The sequence below is a fragment of the Cydia strobilella genome, chromosome 2 (genome assembly GCF_947568885.1).
Source record: "Cydia strobilella chromosome 2, ilCydStro3.1, whole genome shotgun sequence".
NCBI classification, from domain to species: Eukaryota; Metazoa; Arthropoda; class Insecta; order Lepidoptera; family Tortricidae; genus Cydia; species Cydia strobilella.
The window spans coordinates 9,265,351-9,286,858 of record NC_086042.1 but is presented as its reverse complement, the minus strand read 5'-3'; the positions used below and the strand labels follow the sequence as shown (position 1 = coordinate 9,286,858).

Genomic DNA, 21,508 nt, shown 5'->3' with positions numbered 1-21,508 from the left:
TTTCTTACTGCAAGCTAAGTTTCCAATATTCGATATCTGGGGGCACGGCAGTGCCCCCGCCAAGTCGAGCAAAACAAAGAGGCATGGCCATACCATCCTTTTCTCGAAGCCACTCGGGCCATTTTCAACATACTGTAATTTTGTGATAGCTAAAACTAGAACCCTGAATTTTCAGTGACGTATAGAGCATAACATGATTTAGATATATTCTCAATAATATGTAATTTTAACATGTAGTTTAAGAATTATTGCATGTCAAAGTTCCTTAGTTTTGTCACTGACACACTCACGATCATGATAATTCTAAGGTACTTCTGGCAGACCCACAAGCTCCAAATTTGAAACGTAATTAGCTTTTAGCGTATTAAGCCAATAAAAACGTAAAAATACTGCAATATCAGTCACGTTTTAAAAATTTAATAACTGCACAAGTAAGTTTGTAATCCTATATAAATATATGCGATAACAAAGTTACGTTTGGTATAGGTCCACTACGTTGAACGATGTGAGTATAAATGAAGATGTGTATAATTATGATATGTGTATATCACATAATATGAGTATGGTATGGGTTAATAGTACACGAAAAGAAGGACTGCCTACGAAAAAAGGACTGCCTACAAAAAGAGATGAGATCCCATCAAAAACATTACATGTAAAAAGATGGAAGTCTCGCAACGCAGTTCTTCTACTACAAAAAAGTTTTGAGATGTAATGTAAAACCAAGTCGGTTATTTTAGTCAGTACCCGGGGGTGTTAAAACCGTAAGACTATTAGATACCTTTATTTGTTTAATACATATAATGACTTGGCAATCGCACACAATGCTTTACTTGTACTCGTACCTATGTGTATTGCTCAAATTGCATGTCATTAAAGGCTAGCGCTATGTTCATTAAATTTTTTGTAGTAGAAGAACTGCGTTGCGAGACTTGCATCTTTTTACATGTAATGTTTTTGATGGGATTGTTTTTATTCCTTACTTGTTATTTTTCTAATTTTTTCGCAACTGTATTAAAAAACGTCGTTCGATATACGTGCGGAAATGTCATTCTTCACTCGTCCCTAGTCTCTCTACTATATCTCGGTACTCTGGAGGTGATAATATACTTTCCGCACTGGCATCGACTATTTTTTTTTCAGCGTCGGCAACGTCGAGGTTAATAATTGTTTTATTTTAGGTTCTAAGTTTGGTATTATTTTCAACTGAATAAAATATGTACACGTAGATTTCATCTAAATTGGTTCAGCGGTTATTGATTCCCTCCCCATACACACTTCCACCTCCCTTTTCACTTTTAAGGGATACTTTTTAGGATAGAACTATCCTACAAGTGCGATAAGTAGGAGAATCGCTACGAGTATGTGTTCGTTTATATAGTATAGGGAATAAAAAAAACACAAATGAGATAAATCGTTTATTTGTAATGTTTAATTAGTCTAATAGGTACATTACACATGCGCATCATTGACAATTATGGAAACGTATTACAAGAAAAAAACATAAGTACATATATCTTGTTCTAGTTACATAACATCTTTTTGATTAATTTCATATGCATCCAATGCCTGCTCGATGGCTTCGTCAACGATGAATATATTGTTCTCGGTGTCTTTAATAATTGTTTCGAACTGAAGCCACTTTTCCTGGCGAATGGATGTTATGGCATTATACACTTTGGTCTTTAAGTTGAAAACGTTCGTAGTTTCAAACGAGAATGAGCTCGAAAGGATATGTTCCCACAATAGTTCGGTCATAGACAAGTCATGATAGTTTTCTGGAAGACGTAGAACTTCATGTCCATGGGCTTGAAAAATCAGATCTAGTTGATACTGCCTATCCTTAACGGGACATCGTGCAATGAGATCATATAATTCGGCTTTACGCATACTCGGCGAGCATGGAATGTTATTTCGCTGTAACCAGCTTAACATATCGGCCTTAGTATGGTGCCTAGATATTGGTTCAATAACTGTTTTTCCATGTAGCGGACTGCTATCCATTATTATGACACTTGAAGCTTTCATAAAAGACAAAACAATGTCACTAATCCATTTACTGAAATCTTCAGCGTTAGCTTGGTTACAAAATAATCCTTTTTCCAGACCGTTCTTAGATACAATATGAAAAAAAACGTAATCTTCATTTTCGGTAACATCTTCATGATCAAGCCAAGGCTTTTTAAAAGTTTTGTTCAAGTCTATTATTCTTTCGTCTATGTAGTAAATCGCTTTGGAAGCGGCTCTTAACTTAGTTATCTTTTTTATATAACGAAATCTTTCGTAAGTAAGTTTAGGATCTTCGACTATAATATGCCCATAATTAGTATTAATCGATTTATATCCCAATTGCTTCATAGCACGGCAAAAATTGTTTAAGTTTGGTACCTTAACTTTCTCCTTTATTTTTTCGTAAATATCATAAAACGAAAATGGCTCTTGCTGCGAATACATTGTTTTTAATGAATCATTTATAACAGCTCGATCAAATAAATCAGGTCGATAGCTAACGTTTTTAGAGTTCAATACGGCATTTAATACGTGTTCTGTTGTATCAGTGTAATACAATACTCTCTCTCTATATAACTCTAAAGGTCTCTGCAAACCATGAACACTCTCATATTTACATTTTTCAAAAATTTTACGTAAAATATCCTGATCGTCGCAATCAATCTTTTCGTTTTCATCACCATCAACTTTTGCCATTGTCACACTGGAACAATAATCAGAGCAATTTATTAACTAAATACCTATATTAAAAAAAAACAGATAAAGCAATTATAAAATGTTACGAATAGTGTAAGCAAATAATACCTTTAAAGACTGTATCGTTAAGTATAAAGACAGATAAAGCCTGGTCTAACTGTTGATATGTGTATTATTTTGTATTACTATGTTCTAGGGGTTTGATCTGAGGGTATTTTACACACACAAAGCCGGTGCGGCAACGGAGGCGGCCGAGGCCCTCAAAAAGCGCAAATACGGGAGTCTCGACTCGACACCAACTACAACTTTGTTGCATTTGGAGTCGAGACTCTTGGTCCGTGGGGCCCCGCAGCACAGGGCCTATACCGGCAATTGGCGAAACGGCTGGTGGATGGGACCGGGGATGAGAGAGCTGGCAGCTTCCTCGCCCAACGCTTGAGCATAGCGATACAGCGAGGAAATGCTGCCAGTATCCTCGGCACCATGCCACGGGGGCCCAGTTTAGTTAATTGTAGTTTAATTTTTACTGTAAGGCTTTATTTATTGTTAATTAACATTTGACATTATATGTAATGCGGGGTATTTTTAAGCCATATCTGATATAAGGTTTTTTTTTTAATTTGTTTCTTTTAGGGACTTTTGATGCTTTCAATCAAATTCATCTCGGACAAGCCTATCGGGCTTCATTTGAGACTATTTCACTGACTCCTTGTTACGATTTAAAAAACAAAAGGTTAATAAGCTGCCTAAACATGTTATCTAAGTGTCCTCTTCATGATTGCTCAATTGAGCAGCTGCGGAATAAATGTGGTGAATTTTTATTTTTACAAAAATACGATTTGTCACGTACGTTTTGGATTCCCTTCAATTTCTGACGCAAGCGGAATGAGGGAGACAGCTAAAAGAATCTACCAAAATCCAAAGCCTAACGGACGTTCATGGCGTTGAACCATGGCTAGAGCAGGTCGATAGAAACGCTCCATGATAGTTATATTGGATGCCTTAACTAAAAGAAATGATTACACTATGCTCAGATGTTTCGCTTTACAAAACATGTGTAATAGGGTATTTGACTGTATTTAAAATAAATTATTTTACACCATGCATGAAATTTGCACCAGAAGATTAATAGAGAAACGTAGACAGCAGTTATTTTTAGACACAATTTCTATTTTAAAACTCGTATAAAACTGTAAACAGTAGGTAATTTGATTGTGACGTCACATGCTAGTGTTTCATATAAATTGCATAATAGCAAAATCGTTCTGACAATTCGAAAAAAGAAACTGATTTGACTAGTAGTAGTCAAATACCCTATTGCGGCTCGCATAGTACGATTTTTTTGGTGTAATATCGTTTTGTTCGCCATCGTAAATTTTCTTGTAGTATTTGTCAGAAGTCGTTATTGTTACTCGGCAGAATTGAGTAAATTTTGTCTAAACTATAATATGCTTTACGTCGAGCTCTCAGGACGAAATGTGTACCTAATTAAACACATGTGTTATGGGGCCACTGACTATCAGTCCGCCGGACGATATCGGCCTGTCAGTTAGAACAAAAATTTGACAGTTCCCAACAACAGACAGGCCGATATCGTCCGGCGGACTGATAGTCAGTGGGCCCCTTTTTTAAATAAATAAATATTATAGGACATTCTTACACAGATTGACTAAGTCCCACGGTAAGCCCAAGGAGGCTTGTGTTATGGGTACTCAGTCTCAGACAACGATATATATAATATCTAAATACTTAAATACATAGAGAACACCCATGGCTCAGGAACAAATATCTGTGCTCATACTGCTCATCACACAAATAAATGCCCTTACCGGGATTGGAACCGGACCATCGGCTTCACAGGCAAGGTCACTACCCACTGGGCCAGACCGGTCGTCAAAATAAAAATGTAATACCAAATAAACGGCTAAGTAAAGTCGTCTTTGCACTTAGCGATACAGTATTTAGTTACACGTTATGTGATAGCAGAAAACACTCAAGTCAACAGCAAAAACACATTTAAATAAATGGAACTTACCTAACGTCAAACGTGTTTAAAACTAAAATTGTGGTTGATTACACTGTTTAATGAATATAAATACGTATCGTCAATCTATCGCAGACGTTGCCGTCGAACTGAACACTGTGTGGTGTGTGGGAGCCTGGGAGCCGAACGGCCGAACGCCGCGGTCGCGCCGCAGTGGCAAGAGGGGAAGGGTAGCAGATAGCAGACTTCGATGGACGAAAGAGCGCGCTATATCTCAGCAGCGTATGTGTATAAACGAGACGGAATTTCACCTGTCTGGTTTGGGTGCGCTGCGCTGATAGGCAGATAGACACGCGTGAAGTCATTTTGTTATTGTTGCATTGCTATTCATTATTAAAGAGTTTTAAACTATGTATAGTATTCTATAGTACTATTTTATTATGGTTAGTGTATGAAACCACTAAGAACATAGTAAAGCAAATTCTCCTGTTTGAAATTCGTTTAAACTATAGTTTGTCATAGGACTGTCTCATTTTAAACATCATCATCATACTGTCTTTGTCTTACACTAGTACTGAGTATAATTTTTTTTTGTTCTTATTTACTGACAATTTGGTTTTATTAGCTATACATTTGAAACATAATAAGGTAGGTGTGTTAGATTTCGTCCAATTATAGGAGTTGCCAACTTTGAAATGCGAAAAAAAAATCTGAAATTACCTACACTTAAACGTATTGTATGTTTGTATTGGTATAGGTATGGTTTAGGTATATTATTACTTGACCATAAATCATGTTTACGGTATTTTTTTTCTAAAAACCAAAAATAGATATAACTCCTTAATAGATGGATACGGTCTAAGGAAAAAACGTGCCTCGAAAATCACGAAAATTTGATTCTCGATCAGATGGCGCCACTAGCTTTGGCCTACTCTCGAATAGAGGGCGTTGACGGTTTCGTTTGTTATTTATAATTTTAACGCATATCAGTGAAAGAACATATTATGGGTTCAAATCATATGAAAATAATTAATGCAAATAAAAAAATCATTTATCCATATTTAAATACATTTTAACGTATTTTTTATAAACCTTGTTTTTTAGTTTTAAAGTATGTCGATAGATGGCAGTGAATTTACAGTGGTTACAAAATTTACTATGACAGTACCGCTCTATCTTATTATATCCTCTTTGCTGAAAACAATATTTAGCAAAACTAGTGTTATTTTAGTTTCCGTCCACCTATGAGCTAGTTTTCGACCACCTGCATGCGTATGTTTACACATAATGTTCATAGGTACATAAAGCCTGACCAGGAATATATGATCACGCGCCATGTTGCGGAATTTCACTGGAACTAATTTTTTCATACTCTACTGAACTGTCACCCTATACAGTCGCTTTTCGGTGAAGGAAAACATCGTGAGGAAACCGGACTAATCCTAACAAGGCCTAGTTTCCCCCTCTGGGTTGGAAGGTCAGATGGCAATCGCTTTCGTAAAAACTAGTGCCTACGCCAATTCTTAGGATTAGTTGTCAAGCGGACCCGAGGCTCCCATGAGCCGTGGCAAAATGCCGGGATAACGCGAGGAAGATGATGAGTAATATTTAATGTTATGAAAAGTAATTTAAACTTCTCGCATTGTCTCGGTTTTTTTGCTGGGTACGCCAAGCGGACCCCAGGCTTATGGAAGCCTGGGGTCCGCTTGGCAACTAAGCGCAAGAATTGGCGTAGGCACAATTTTTTACGAAAACAACTGCCATATGACCATCCAATTCCAACCTTGAGGCTAACCTAGGCCTTACTGGGATAAACAAGTACGCATATAAATAGTTACAATATTACTTATTATTAAATAATAAGTGACTAACGAGCTAGCAGCTGCAGGCATATCTTTACGTAGTATTTCTAGTACACACTGTCAATATTAGTTTGTTACCCAATTATCAGGCATATTCTTACTAGATTTCTCGCTATTTATTATGCGAGCGAGTATTATTAAAACTCGAGAGTTTTGTATTCATATTCATGTTCGCTTCAATACTTTAATGCTAAGAGGATTCCTTAGCTCCGTAACTAGCTATTTTTATAATAATATAACTTTTTCATCTACCATCTACGTAGAAAGGGTACTCAACGATACATTGAAAATGATACTCCTTTCGGTGGTTTCTAAATAATTTTGTTAATTTGAACTTTGCTCCTTAATAATTGTAGGCGTTAAAAGTTTCAAGTTAAGCGTTTCACACACCTTATAAAATAAAATAAATAATAGTTCCTACATAACCGAAATTTGACAGCGATTCACTGACGAATCATGCTATCCCTTTTTAATGTGTGGCACTATCCCTTTCGGCTATTTAGGGTTGTCAAAATTCAAGTCATTATCTTACATAAACGCAACATTTCACCGACAAAATCGCAATTTCCTTGTTTTCCATACATCGGAACGGCTTCTAAGCAGTGACACAGTGACGTCACAATGTGTTGCCATTTGTGTTAGAGCGTTTGCTCATTAAGTGGCGATGCTAGACTTTGACCATCATTTGTGACTTTTGTATTGCTTTAAGACAATGGGTCCCATACAGACATTTGATCCTCGAAACGAATCTGACCGACTGGATATAACATTTAAAAAAATGGTCAACTACCCTATTCAGTAACTGACGACAGGGACGCAGCTAACGTTGAAACTTCTACGGCGGCGGTTATTCCTTATCAAACTGATCCGCACTTCGGAGGTACGTCGGGTGCTGCGGTTTTTAACTTTGTACCTACTGTAGACTCTTTAATTTCTTTCTAGAGCTACATGGTTTCAAAAATATAGTCGTTTTCCCTTTAGAGAATGCCATTCTCATTGCCATTTCTATGTCAATAAGTCTAAATGATAACTTTACTACAAATTGGTGTCGTGTGTAAATTTAAATAGGTTGTGAAATCGTCATATTTTAAATTTTAAATACGTAGTTTGATTCAGTTGATTCAGTCACCCCCCTAGCTGTCGGTGTCGGCTCTTTGATCAACTTCAATTAAAGCTCTTGCGCAAATTTCACTTTTTAAATTGCTTCATACTCATATACGCGAAGTCTTAATTACGGTATTACGCCGAATTTAGACGAAATACTTGCCATCCCGCGAATATATTTAATAAGCGACTATGTATATCATAGGATTCATTGGGTATTTCTGATTGTTATTGGAATAAAGAAAACGGTCAGTAGGGAGAGTGGCCGTAATACCATCACGCCTCTTCCCCTGCGATCCCACCTCGGCCGCTCGGACTCTTCCTCGACGGTCCACCTCCAACGCGGCTCAAGCGGGCTTAACAAGCCCACTTGGAGCGTCCTCCTCGGGCCAGCCCGCACCTCAAACCGGCCGGCCCGGGCCTCTTCGCTTCACCGTGGGTGACCAAGCCACGGTTACTACGCCCCTCCACCACCAAGGTGAGCAACCCGCGGGGGATACCTACCTACCTCTACTGCAAGTACAGTGAGCTGTAAAATTGCATGTACACATTGTAAATGAGTTGTGGCCATGCAAATTTGCAGTTGGGTGTACCCGTACCTATACCTATTACATATGTACTTCAATTCTCATTTTATATTTTTAACCGACTTGAAGATTTCAAAAGGAGGAGGTTATCAATTCGGTTGTATGTTTTTTTTAAATGTTTGTTACTACATAACTTCGTCATTTGTGGACCGATTTTGAAAATTCTTTTTTTGATTGTAAGTATATACATACAGATGATGGGATCCATGAGGAATCGAGGGAACTCCTCAAATGTTAAAGGCATACATATAGTGATTTTAGTATTTTCATCAACAAATCAAGCATTTACATTTAAAAAAGTGACATTTGATGAAGTGGAACTGCTGATGATGATCAGAACGGAACTCTTCAATGACGCATAGTTCACGTTTGGCGATTTGTCCTCTTCGTTATGATTGGTAAGCAAGTTAGGTTTTCAAGGCACATTTCTGTCAAGCTCGAGTTCTGATGATGGGATCCATGAGGAATCGAGGGAACTCCTCAAATGTGAAAAACATACATATAGTGATTTTTGTATTTTCATCAACAAATCAAGCATTTACATTTAAAAAAGTGACATTTGATGAAGTGGAACTGCTGATGATGATCAGAACGGAACTCTTCAATGACGCATAGTTCACGTTTGGCGATTTGTCCTCTTCGTTATGATTGGTAAGCAAGTTAGGTTTTCAAGGCACATTTCTGTCAAGCTCGAGTTCTGATGATGGGATCCGTGAGGAATCGAGGGAACTCCTCAAATGTGAAAGGCATACATATAGTGATTTTTGTATTTTCCTAAACAAATCCAGCATTTCCGTTTAAAAAAGTGACATTTGATGAAGTGCAGCTGCTGATGATGATCAGAAATATCAAAATGGAATGGGATGGCCACGGTGTCGGTTTTTCGTCCGCACATCAAAGGTAGTGGGCCAGCGATGGTGCGTTGCGTACGCATCTAATAGAAAAATCGTGTAGAGGAGCCATAACGATCGCATGGCCATCTCGCTGGTCCAGCGCTGGGCTATCGGGTAGAGGAGCCATAATGTCTAATTGATATTATCCAATATTAGCTGTCAGTAGTGTCAACTTTTCTTCAACCAGAAATTTCACAGTCGACAGATCCCATTATTATTTACACATAATGATAACAAGAAATTACTATTTAAACGAATCTTCTCGAGTCCGCATTATACAGGATGGCTAAAAAATAAGTGCATTCCCGTGGCCGGGGAGGTTCTGGGATTGTACTGAGCAACTTATACTATGGGACCAACCACTAAATCGCGAAAAAAAATACCCTCCTATAGAAAATGGACCAGCCAAAATGTATGAGACAGCCAAATTTTTTTTCGCGATTTCGGCGTTGGTCCCATAGTAAAAGTTGCTCAGTATAATCCCAAAACCTCCCTGGCAACGTGAATGAACTTATTTTTTAGCTACCGTGTATAAACAACATTATTATACCTAGGACCCTAGGAATAGATTGAGTAGATAATCTGGTCGTTAAAAAATATTGTGAAAATTTTACGTTCCGGCCCCACAATGGGCATATATGTAGCCTAAATACATCACGTAGTCGTGCATATAACGTAAACAAAGCACTGCGGCCGCCCGGGGATGTTTATCGGGACGCCCGCGATATACCTACGTCGTCGGCTGCACTTTACATTTTTAAACATCTCAGAACGACTTAGAGCCATGAATTCACTAGGAAAATTTTGCTTACGAGTAAGAAAAGCATGTATGCCGTGTGCTGTATGTGCAAGGATTGAACTTTTAAATTTATTATGCTTTTTGAAGTAAAACTTCTTTACGCGCGACTAGAGGGTAACTCAGTTTTTTTTTCTGACGGAAGTAACGCTCAGTAGGCACACACGCACAATAGGACACACGTCAAAGTGCCAACATAGCGATAAACGTTGTTATCGCGCGTAAAGATTACACGCACACACTTTTTTACACCACAGAAATCAGAACACGACTTAAAATTTAATTATATCATATAATGTACATATAGAACACCTACCCAAAAGTCTGATTCCTTCACATTTGAATTAAGATTTTGGCCAAATTAGAGAATAATTACTTCAGAATCAGAATCAGAAAAACATTTATTGCCACAAAAAAAAAAATACCTTAAGAACTAAGTACAAATATAAATCTTAAATAGGTACAATTTAATTAGAAATTTAAAACATTTAATATTAAAGATTGGGCAATGGGCTCCAATCTCAGCATATGCGAAGCACTCCAAGTAGAGGGCCTGGCGCTGGTTTTCAGATTGGACCCTTGAGATCGGTCGGTCGCAGGTATAATATAACTTATAATATAACGCACCGTGTAACATTGTCAGAATGATTATTTTTATGTTAAAGTCATAAATCATAACTGTCATAAGGACTGTTATTCTCGCTCCAGTAAGTACCTATCAAGTTTAATTGTAAGTAATTAAAAAAACTATTCATTGGATCTCTTTTAACACGTTCGCGGACGCTCAGTCACACCAGTTGGACACCTAAATTTTGTATTTGGGACTGTAGCATTCCCGTCACTACACACATATCAATTAGGTTGCTATATGACACGTTATTCTATACAAGTCGAACGCTATGCAATCCGCGTCAATATGAAGTATATTTTTTATACGCTATGTGACAACAAATGCTCTACAATTCGGATGCATAAGCATGTCTGTCACATGACGTAGTCAAGATGTAATTCTATATGACACCGCATGTTATAGCATTCATTAATTGCGCTCAACAGCTGCTGATAGTATACTTCTGACTTCTAGAGGCGAGATTATTGGTCTAAAGACTCATTCCTTACCCCTACAAACACTTTTATACTTTCTTTCTTGTTCCCTCATTGCATATCATCGTAAGTATGTGTCCATCTCATACGTGCGCCATTCAAATACGTTCGACATTCATTTGACTTAAACTTATGCGATTCCACAACATCATGCGCTTGAGAATATGTCTGAAGAATCAAAGGGTCTGCTCATGGATGTTGTGGAGAGCCGAGTCGCAATGTTGAGCTCTCTTAGTATGGGGAAGTTTGTTCTTCTAGCTGTCCAAGGCAGCATTTTACGCCAATCCTAACTTCTCGAAAGCGTCAATCTTTGCCACATTTCACTTTTTGAGTCCTCTGTGCAGCATTGCCACGTTAAGTCCTGGAATTAAAGTGTCTATCGCTTTCCCTGTCAGGCTGATTGATGATGATGATTTACCCAAATTTATATTCTTTTTCGGATGCATCTGCACCAAATACAAGACGTGACATATACACAAAAGTATGCCACAATGCTTGTCATATGACGATGATTTACCCAAATTTATATTCTTTTTCGGATGCATCTGCACCAAACACAAGACGTGAAATATACACAAAAGTATGCCACAATGATTGTCATATAGGGCTTATCTTGTGAGGGGTGGTCATTGAGCGCCAACAGGCTATAATTTCACAATTATATCACCAAAACAATGACTACTAACGTAATTACTCGAATAATTAGGTACACACATTCATGCCTCACTTTTTTATGTTAACCGTTATCAAAATTTGGTTGTAGTGCAATAACGAGCAAGTACACATGTTTGTTGATTAAAACAAAATCAAAAACTTGAAGAAATTGTAAGAAAAACATTAATTACGATATTACAAAAATCCATCAAAATACTCGTAGCGATCGCGCGCGAAATTCGCCTAAATTGCACGTGTCCACTCCCAGACGCACCTGCTGGGCTACTAAGGAGAATCCCGTACAAAGGCGAATGCTATAGCGTCCTATGCGAATGCTATAGCATACGCGTCACGAAAAGGGGGGCACAATTGGAGACGTCACAGCATAATTTTTAACTGCGATAAAACTATGTAATATGACAGTATGCCTTCTGTGACTCTAGTGACTGGTAGAGGAAATGTTGGTGAATAATATTATACTGTGACAAGGCGGATTGGTAAGCATATCAACCCAGAAATTTAAACCGAAAAACGGATGCCATAGCATCCGCGTCACCAGGAGTAGTACAAAAACGGATGCTATGCAATCCGCGTCCGCGAACGTAATTAGAATTAATACTAAGGAAAGGAGGGTGACCAAAAATAAATTGGGCGCACTTATAAAACCATAAACAGCATTTAATACGAGCTTCAAGGAAGTATAAAATGTATCAATTGACTGTAAATTCAAATAGGTACTTTTAAAGGAAAATTGTTTGGTGCTATATAACCACATGGTTATGACGTTTTAACAATACGATACGTGTAAAATGTTTTCTGTTTGCTACTACAATCCTTTGCTTGCCTGGGGGAGATCAGTGGCGGCTCTCGGCTCAATTCGAACAATGCTTATAATATAAGTAGCACAACGATATAATACCGATCTGTCAGTGTCAAAAGTGACATTTCTTCAACCAAAACCGTCACTTTTGACACTGACAGATAGGTATCGTATCGCTATGACATCTTATAAGCATTGTTCGAATTGGTCAGTGTTAAAAGTGACATTTCTTCAACCAAAAACATCACTTTTGATGCTGACAGATCGGTATCGTATCGCTGTGACATCTTATAAGCATTGTTCGAATTGGTCCGTCAAACGCGAGACAAACGCTTTGGGATATAAATGTTGCTCAGCTGGACTCCAGAAATATTAGACCTGCATGAAAGATCGCTTTGTAGTACCTACCTACAACCAAAAAGCTGTCTAGGTACGCTCCCGGCCAAAAGTATGGAAACAAGCTTATATTTAGTTAGCTGGTTAGTTTGGTTAGCTGGAAGAAATCCCTTATAGGGATAAGCTCGCCTTTGTACCTAAATTTATATGAATTTAATGTTAACAATTTTTGTTTTGTACAATAAAGTGATTTACTACTACTACTACTATATTTCTTCAATATAAAAGTGTGATTTTTTAAGCGATTTATTTTATACTACTCATTAACAATTTAAAAACAAAATAGTAAAAATAATAATACGACATTTTAAAAGTAAATTACTCAAATTCTGGCATATTCAACATTTCATAGTTCTAGGTCAACAGGAAGTACCCTATTAATTTGATTTCCTTGAGTGCGGTGCGAGTGTTTTTTTGCGGTATAAGCGGTCGTATCTTTTATTAACCGACTTCAAGATTTCAAAGGAGGAGGTTCTCAATTCGGTTGTATGGTTTTTTTTTTTTTTTTTTTTTATTTATTTTTTTTTTTTTTTTTTTTTTTTTTTTAATGTTTGTTACTCCATAACTCCGTCATTTCTGGACCGATTTTGAAAATTCTTTTTTTGATTGTAAGTATATACATACAGATTGGTCCCGTTTTTGTCAAAAAGCAGTTCTGATGATGGGATCCATGAGGTATCGAGGGAACTCCTCAAATGTTAAAGGCATACATATAGTGATTTTAGTATTTTCGTCCACAAATCAAGCACTTACATTTAAAAAAGTGACATTTGATGAAGTGGAACTGCTGATGATGATCAGAACGGAACTCTTCAATGACGCATAGTTCACGTTTGGCGATTTGTCCTCTTCGTTATGTTTGTTAAGCAAGTTAGGTTTTCAAGAAACATTTTTGTCAAGCTCGAGTTCTGATGATGGGATCCATGAGGAATCGAGGGAACTCCTCAAATGTGAAAGGCATACATATAGCGATTTTTGTATTTTTATCAACAAATCCAGCATTTCCATTTTAAAAAGTGACATTTGATGAAGTGGAACTGCTGATGATGATCAGAATGGAACTCTTTAATGACGCATAGTTTACGTTTGGCGATTTGTCCACTTCTTTATGTTTGTTAAGCAACTTAAGTTTTTAAGACATATTTTTGTCAAGCTCGAGTTCTGATGAGGAGACCCACGAGGAACCGAGGGAACTCCTCAAATGTGAAAGGCATACATATAGTGATTTTTGTATTTTCATCAACAAATCCAGCATTTACATTTAAAAAAGTGACATTTGATGAAGTGGAACTGCTGATGATGATCAGAATGGAACTATTCAATGACACATAGTTCACGTTTGGCGATTTGTTCTCTTCCTTATGGACCCAAACCCAAACTTGGACCCGGACTCGGACCCGGACCCGGGTCTGAACATGGACCCCAACTCGGACCCGGACCCGGACCGAACTCTGACCCAAACCTGGACCCGGACAGCCGGACACGGACCCGGACTCGGATCCGGACCCAGACCCGGACCCGGAAATGCTACTAGAAAAGTGGGTTAGGTGGGTGGGTGGGTTTTGAACTGCGATTCTCACAGAACAGAACTGCTATCAGAAAAGTAGGTTAGGTTAGAGCTGTGACCCTTACAGAAACGAAATGCTACCAGAAAAGTAGGTTAGGTTAGGTTAGAACTGCGACCCTTACAAAAACGAAATGCTACTAGAAAAGTGGGTCGGTTTACCTCCTTTTCTACATAATTAGGCAAAAGATGCTGTCTTTTTTATTTCATTGTCTGGAATCTAAGAATACTTTCAGCGGCATCCCTCATTGAAGGCGGTTTTTTTTACTTAAAAATTATTAACTTAGAAATTTGATTTTTTTACAGCTTCAAAGGATAGACCTGAGTATATATTTCAATTTGATACCACCGAGATTAGGTTTGATGTCTTGCCAGACAGACGGGACGGACGGATGGACAGACGGACAGTGATACCCAGGGCCAAAAAAGAAATAGACCAAGTAGTTTCCCAGGTAATAAACACTACACTAACATTAATAATCAAAGATACATTCCAAGCGCACTTGGAACCGAGATAGTAAACTTGAGTATAATGAGTATTTAACTCGGCTAGCTGGTAGCGCCGGGAAATGGGTCGCTGAATTCGCAATATCTACCTAATTACTTAGGTACATATATTTAAATATATATTATATTTTATCTTTAATGCTATACAATTACAGAGGTATCGGCGGCGAATAAGTACCGGATTTGATTTCCGAGGATCGCCTAACGGATTTACGAAATTGCTCGAGCGATTCATTTGGTTACTTTAATCATAGAGTAACTTATACTAGCGCGGTACTGTCATAGTAAATTTTGTTACCCCAGTAAATTCACTGCCATCTGACGACACACTTTAAAACTAAAAATGAAGATTTATAAAAATACGATAGAATGTATTTAAATATAGATAAATGACTTTTTTATTTGCATTAATTATTTTTATGATTTTAACCCATGTTCTTTCACTCATATGCGTTAAAATTGTTAAATAACAAACGAAACCGTCAACGCCATCTATACGACTGTAGGTCAAAACTAGTAGCGCCCTCTGAACGAGAATCAAATTTTCTTGATTTTCGAGGCACGTTTTTTCCTTAGACTGTATCCATCTATTACGGAGTTATATCTATCTTTGCTTTAATTAAAAAGAACTGAGGTAAACCACTCAGTGTGCCTGATGCTATCAATGTGTCTAGTACTCAAGTAAAGTTATTTTACGTAACATCGTTCAGACAAACAAGTCATCGTGCAATAAAAAACTTTGCGTATAAATCTCAGGCTGCGAAGCAGTGTCATTTATATTGTGTAAGTAATTTTACGTTGATGGGCGCACCGTTGGCCGGGCGAGTGTTCTGTATTGTTCTACAGTCAAAACCAAGGTAATTGCCGTGGTTTAGTGTTGCGAGCGACGCATTGTTCCATTTCAGCTAAAAATATTTCTTCAACAGATTTTTTGCTCTTAATTAAATGGGTGCGGTTTTACTGTTTTTATTTGTGTTTGGATTTATGATCTATGGTCAACGTTGGTTATAAAACTTACAAATCATGGAACGGTTGTGACTTGTGACATTGTTAGCTGAATGTTTTTTTAACTTTCAATTCTATGATCCTGTCACACTTATGAAATTTTACAATGATTTTAGTGTTAGAAAAGTTACTTAAATGCTTAAAATCCGGTTATTTTAGTAGGCACTTATTGCCGTTAGGCGTAAAGATGCGTCCGTACAAATGAAGAGTTCACGGAAAGAACATGTCTAGTCACTTTAGTAACATTTTCAGAAATAGCAGTTTTAAAATTTGGAACAATGTCAAAATGTACGGAATTCCGTGACCAGGTATTTTATAACTAAAAAAAAAGTTGTATTACATATATTATACAGTGGTAGCAAAAAATATAACTAATAGTTCATTAAGAGCTTTACATTTTGAGATGAAAATCTAATTTTCCGTAAAAAGTGACTAGAAGAACAACATGTGTTCGTTCCGGGTACCCTTTTAATTCAGTCGTCTATCTATCATTGTAAGCGCCTTCTATCTCCTGCGTAATTAAATATACCTATGATGTTTTTTGTACGTTTGGGTATGAAGTTTATAGGAATGTTGAATTGTTAACTATAGTTAATATAAATTAATTCACTCCTTGCACAAAATAAAGCAATAGGAAATTATTAGTGAAAGATAGACTGCTGTCTTTTTTTGACACTATGTCCATTTCGTCAGGCGACAACCAAAACTTACTAATTACTAAAAAGTAATTAAACAAAAATCAACCTTATTTTAGTACTAACATGGTTCACTTTGGCTTTGAACTTGTGGTGGTAAATTAGTGAGTTTTCTTTGTCGCCTAACGATTTATAAATCGAAAAGAACTGTAATGATAATGAGTATGTAGCAAATTTATTTTGATCGTGATATCACATGTTGTATAGGTACTTCACGCATATCCTGGCCGATTGTATTGATAGTTTTAAAAAACCGGCCACGTGCGAGTCGGACTCGCGCACGAAGGGTTCCGTACCATTACGGAAAAAAACAGCAAAAAAAATCACGTTTGTTGTATGGGAGCCCCATTTAAATATTTATATTATTCTGTTTGTAGTACTTGTTGTTATAGCGGCAACAGAAATACATCATCTGTGAAAATTTCAACTGCCTAGCTATCACGGTTAATGAGATACAGCCTGGTGACAGACGGACTGACAGACAGACAGACAGCGGAAACTTAGTAATAGGGTCCCATTTTTACCCTTTGGGTACGGAACCCTAAAAAAGAAGCCAATTCGACTTGTCTGGAAGAGATCGCTCTTCAGCGATAAGACCGCCTATTGTTTACCTCTATCCTTAATCGATTGTTTTCTATAAGCTCTATCTGTTACTAAAAAAAAAATTTTTTTTTAAAATTTAAACTGTTTATTACATAAAAGGTAAACATTCGTCTTTACTCAGTTACAATCTCTATATTTTGAGATTGCCAATGAGGTGTGCCAATAAAAAGTATTCTTTCTATCTATCTTGTCAGTCAAATAGCGCAACAACCACTCTTGCGGACTAACAGACAATACAATTTAATAAATTACACATGCTTTTATCATTAACATACACTTACAAGCCGGTTTCAAGTACCGCTACTGGCAGTCAACTAAATTCTGGCAAATGGGTCACCTAATTGCCGTGTACCGGGCGCGCATAAAGATGAGGCCAGTTTTTGGCGCGACACTTGCCTCCTGATAAATGTATAGCGCAAACAAAGGTTATGTTATGTAAGTAAGAACGAAACAATAAATATAGAGCTTAAACACATTTTGAAAATACAACTATTTTTAAATATAATTTTTACGATATTGGATTCATTGTCTTAGAGATCAGACAGATTATAAATGTTGTAAATAAAATACAGTTGCTCAAAACGTGGTACTTTGTTTACATATGATTCGGTCGGTAATTTTATGTTTTTCGAAATACCGTTTGGAACTAATGTAGTATGATATGATATCTTATGGTACGGTGCTTAATGCACACTAACATCCCTCACCCTTCTACCGCAACCCCTCCTTTTAGCATGACATCAATATGTCTTAGTTGACGGTTTTTATTTTTATTTTGAAAAAAGTATTAGAGAAGTGTCAGTTACAGAAATAAACATAAATTCGTTGTTTAAGTTCGAAAAAGTCTAGGTATAGTTGAATAAATAAGTATGCGAAATACTTAAAAAAGAATTAGTAGCTGTTAAGAGTGCGCAAAGCTGGTTTTTGGACATTAAATACCTACGTACAAAAATCTAACATGACAAGAACATTAACCGTACAAGTGCGAGTCGGACTCGCCCACCAAGGGTTCCGTATAACTTAGGGTCTTGACAGGCGGACGGACGGACAACAAAGTGATCCTATAGGGGTTCCGTTTTTCCTTTTGAGGTACGGAACCCTAAAAAAAAAAACGATTTTAAAAAGAGAAAATAAAATATTATCCGTTTTATTATGCGCTATATAGAGACTGATATGTTTTAAGTCAAACATATCCTAAAAAATCTGTGACACAGGGACTCTCAGTGTCGACACTGTTTTATGTGGAATAGGTATTATGACTGTGGCGAAGCTTATCTCCGGTTACACGCTTGTCGTTTTGTTCACAAAGTTTCATTATCTGATCCTCCTTTACGCAAATATGTAACTTTTTTGCAAGCTTTTATTTAGTTTCACCTGTCCCGTTGTCTGTATGTGTGAGGGTCTGTAATCAAATCTTGCAATTTAATTTGACCCACTTCCCGGTTTCCGATGAAGCCGAAATTTTCATGCATATGTAAGTCGGGTGACAATGCAATATTATAGTACCATCGAGCTGATCTGATGATGGAGACAGGAGGTGGCCATTGGATAAAACAACACAACCTAATTGTGTTTGGGGTTATTAGAATTGTCTCGACGAGTATTAGTTGCCTGTGAAAAGAAAAGTACAGTCAGCGATAAAAGTTTGTAACAAAAATGAAATGTTTGCCAAAACTTATATTATACAGGTTGATTTCGGGGTCGTGGATCGTGGAGCAAGAGAACGACATCATACAGAATTCAAAGATGTGCCTAATAATGTTGTTAATTATTGTTTGTGATGATGAATAATGATGATTATTTTTCAGATGACAAGTAGAAAAAAAAATCTTTTGCATACAATTTGGTCACCCTACTCAATGTGACGTCTCATACAGCGTATGTCAAAAGTCATAGGTTGACCATGATTACTTAGTATAAGATTAATTTTACTTGAAAAATAAGAAAAATTGAACTAATTATCTTTTAATCAAATACTTACTACTTATATGATAATGTGGATCAGAAATCACCATGTAGTATACCTACCATCTATACCTATATGGAGGTCATTAGGGACTTTCTTGAGATTATGATTTAGTTGTCGCTCTTGAAATATTATTTAAATAATAATTTTGATATAAAAACATTTTAAGCTACATACCCAGATATGTACCTGTCATTCCTGTCAACACATGTCACTGCTAAAACTACCTGCATTTAGATTTCCTTGGTCCAATTACTTCTCCAATCTTATAGCGTTGACATCGCGAGAAGATTGCGGTGTCTAGTTATGGCACCGTTTACGAGCAAGTGTGATGAAAAAGTTTTAAACACATTTGCACATTCTGCTATTTCGTGTAAGGTTCATCTCACATCAACGTTGTCTTTTATTACAGCTGGTGTCGCTATTACTAGTACTAGCACTAGCTTTTAATTCAAAACAGTTAGTACGAAAACGGGCTAAATGTTTTTTATGCTTAACGTTTGATTCTGAATGGAAACAAATTAAGTAGGTATCTTTTCGCCACATAAGCTCGTAAAGGATCTCTTTATTCTTCAAAAACTGACGATAAAGTTGCATTTTATTCACAAGAGTGGCAAAGTAATTTGATGCAAATTTTAATTTGTTTCCTGATGTTGGCTGGATTAATTGACTTAAGTGATGATGATAAATATTTAATAAAGTTCACTTTAATTTGATTTGTAATGTTTTACAGTTAGTACTTTCAGCGTCGGTGTTGTGAAAATTTTTGTATTTCACTCGGTAGCAAAATTAGTTTGACCCCTGTTCCTTGAAATCCTAGCAAAGCTCAAAATTCCACTTACTTGAACTTTTGCTTGATCGGTTATAAGTGTTATAATATTAGCACGAGGAGTTAGAGAAAAAACCGGACAAGTGCGAGTCGGACTTGCCCACCGAGGGTTCCGTACTTTTTGATATTTGTTGTTATAGCGGCAACAGAAATATAATTATCATCCGTGAAAATTTCAACTGTCTATCACGGTTCATGAGATACACCCTGGTGACAGACAGACGGACAGTGGAATCTTAGTAAGAGGGTCCCGTTTTTACCCTTTGGGTACGGAACACTAAAAACCACTTGTCCTCCTTGTAGAACAAATACATAATAAACTTAGTTTATAGTCTGCATCTTCTCAAATGATTTTTACGCTTAAGACGGTAATCTGTTAAACATTATTGTGTGTGAGCGCTGCACGCGCCGTAGCACGCGCCGTAGCACGCGCCAACACACAATGGCACACCGACCGCTCGCCTAAAAGAGACAATGGCTTTTGTTTAACAGATTACCGTCTTAAGCGTAAAAATCGTCTGAGAAGATGCAGACTATACTTACTGTGAGTTGTAAGCAAGCCCTTTGCAAGTTTTAACCGTTTGCTAAAACAAATACATATTAGGTGTATCTATACATATCGTTGGGGATAGTGCAATACCGCGTAACTGACTGACTGACGATATTTGTGCCAGCCGCTCATAAAGAATGAAGCAGTTTTTGGCGTGACACTCGCCTCTTGATAAATGTATAGCGCAAACAATGCCTGCAACGGCAACGTCAATATTTTGTGGACGGTTTAAAAGATTATTTTAGATTTAGTATTGTATCAATATATATTATTTTATTATGTAGACTGAAGTACCTAACAAACAATTAACTTATTAATTTTTAACAAGCAGAAACGTCTGCGATCGATGCTACTAAGCTTAGAATAAATTTAAAAGTGGAAAAATTACTGCCTTGGGTGAGACTTGAACTCACGGCCCAGACGCTCCAGAAGCCATGAGTTCAAGTCTCACCCAAGGCAGTAATTTTTCCACTTTTAAATTTATTCTAAGCTTAATTAACTTATTGTTATAAATAATCCAAACTTGTCCTTGTCCAAATGTTCACATCCACCGTTTAATACCGTTGTGATTGTGACTTCGGAAAAATGAATGCACCAATCAAATAGATATCTGACTCGTCCCAATTATTAACTGCATAAGTCTTTAAAGAACACGAGTGCGAAAACTATTTTACAATGAACATCTTGTTGTTGCATATTCCGAATACATTCGTAGCTATGTTACGTTTGTGAAGTGAAGGGCGCACTTCTCGTTCAAATCACTAGACTATTGATGAACCGTCAGTTGCCTAACGAACATTGGCAACACCGACCAGACAACCACATTCGTCAATCGGCCCAATTCCAGCAATGCTTACATGATGTCACAGCGATACGATACCGA

At 37.1% G+C, this 21,508-nt stretch overlaps 1 protein-coding gene and 1 long non-coding RNA gene across 2 annotated transcripts in view; one reads left to right on the top strand and one right to left on the bottom strand.

The window, feature by feature from the left end:
• LOC134751423 (uncharacterized) overlaps positions 1 to 21,508 on the top strand; it is a 292,528-nt gene that overhangs the window by 202,009 nt on the left and 69,011 nt on the right. Inside the window, exon 2 of the long non-coding RNA XR_010128654.1 lies at positions 8,647 to 8,795. This is a non-coding gene — a long non-coding RNA (uncharacterized LOC134751423). The remainder of the gene's footprint in view (positions 1 to 8,646; positions 8,796 to 21,508) is intronic.
• On the bottom strand, positions 1,406 to 4,881 carry LOC134750487 (uncharacterized). Its single transcript, XM_063685670.1, has 2 exons — positions 4,742 to 4,881; positions 1,406 to 2,713 (listed from the first exon to the last, which is right to left on the bottom strand). Exon 2 carries the CDS (start codon positions 2,704 to 2,706, stop codon positions 1,528 to 1,530), a length of 1,179 nt encoding a protein of 392 aa, XP_063541740.1. The 5' UTR covers positions 2,707 to 2,713; positions 4,742 to 4,881; the 3' UTR covers positions 1,406 to 1,527.

Bases quoted from the DNA above. Each gene is read 5' to 3' on its own strand.
- LOC134750487 (XM_063685670.1), bottom strand. From the start codon at position 2,706: ATGGCAAAAGTTGATGGTGATGAAAACGAAAAGATTGATTGCGACGAT.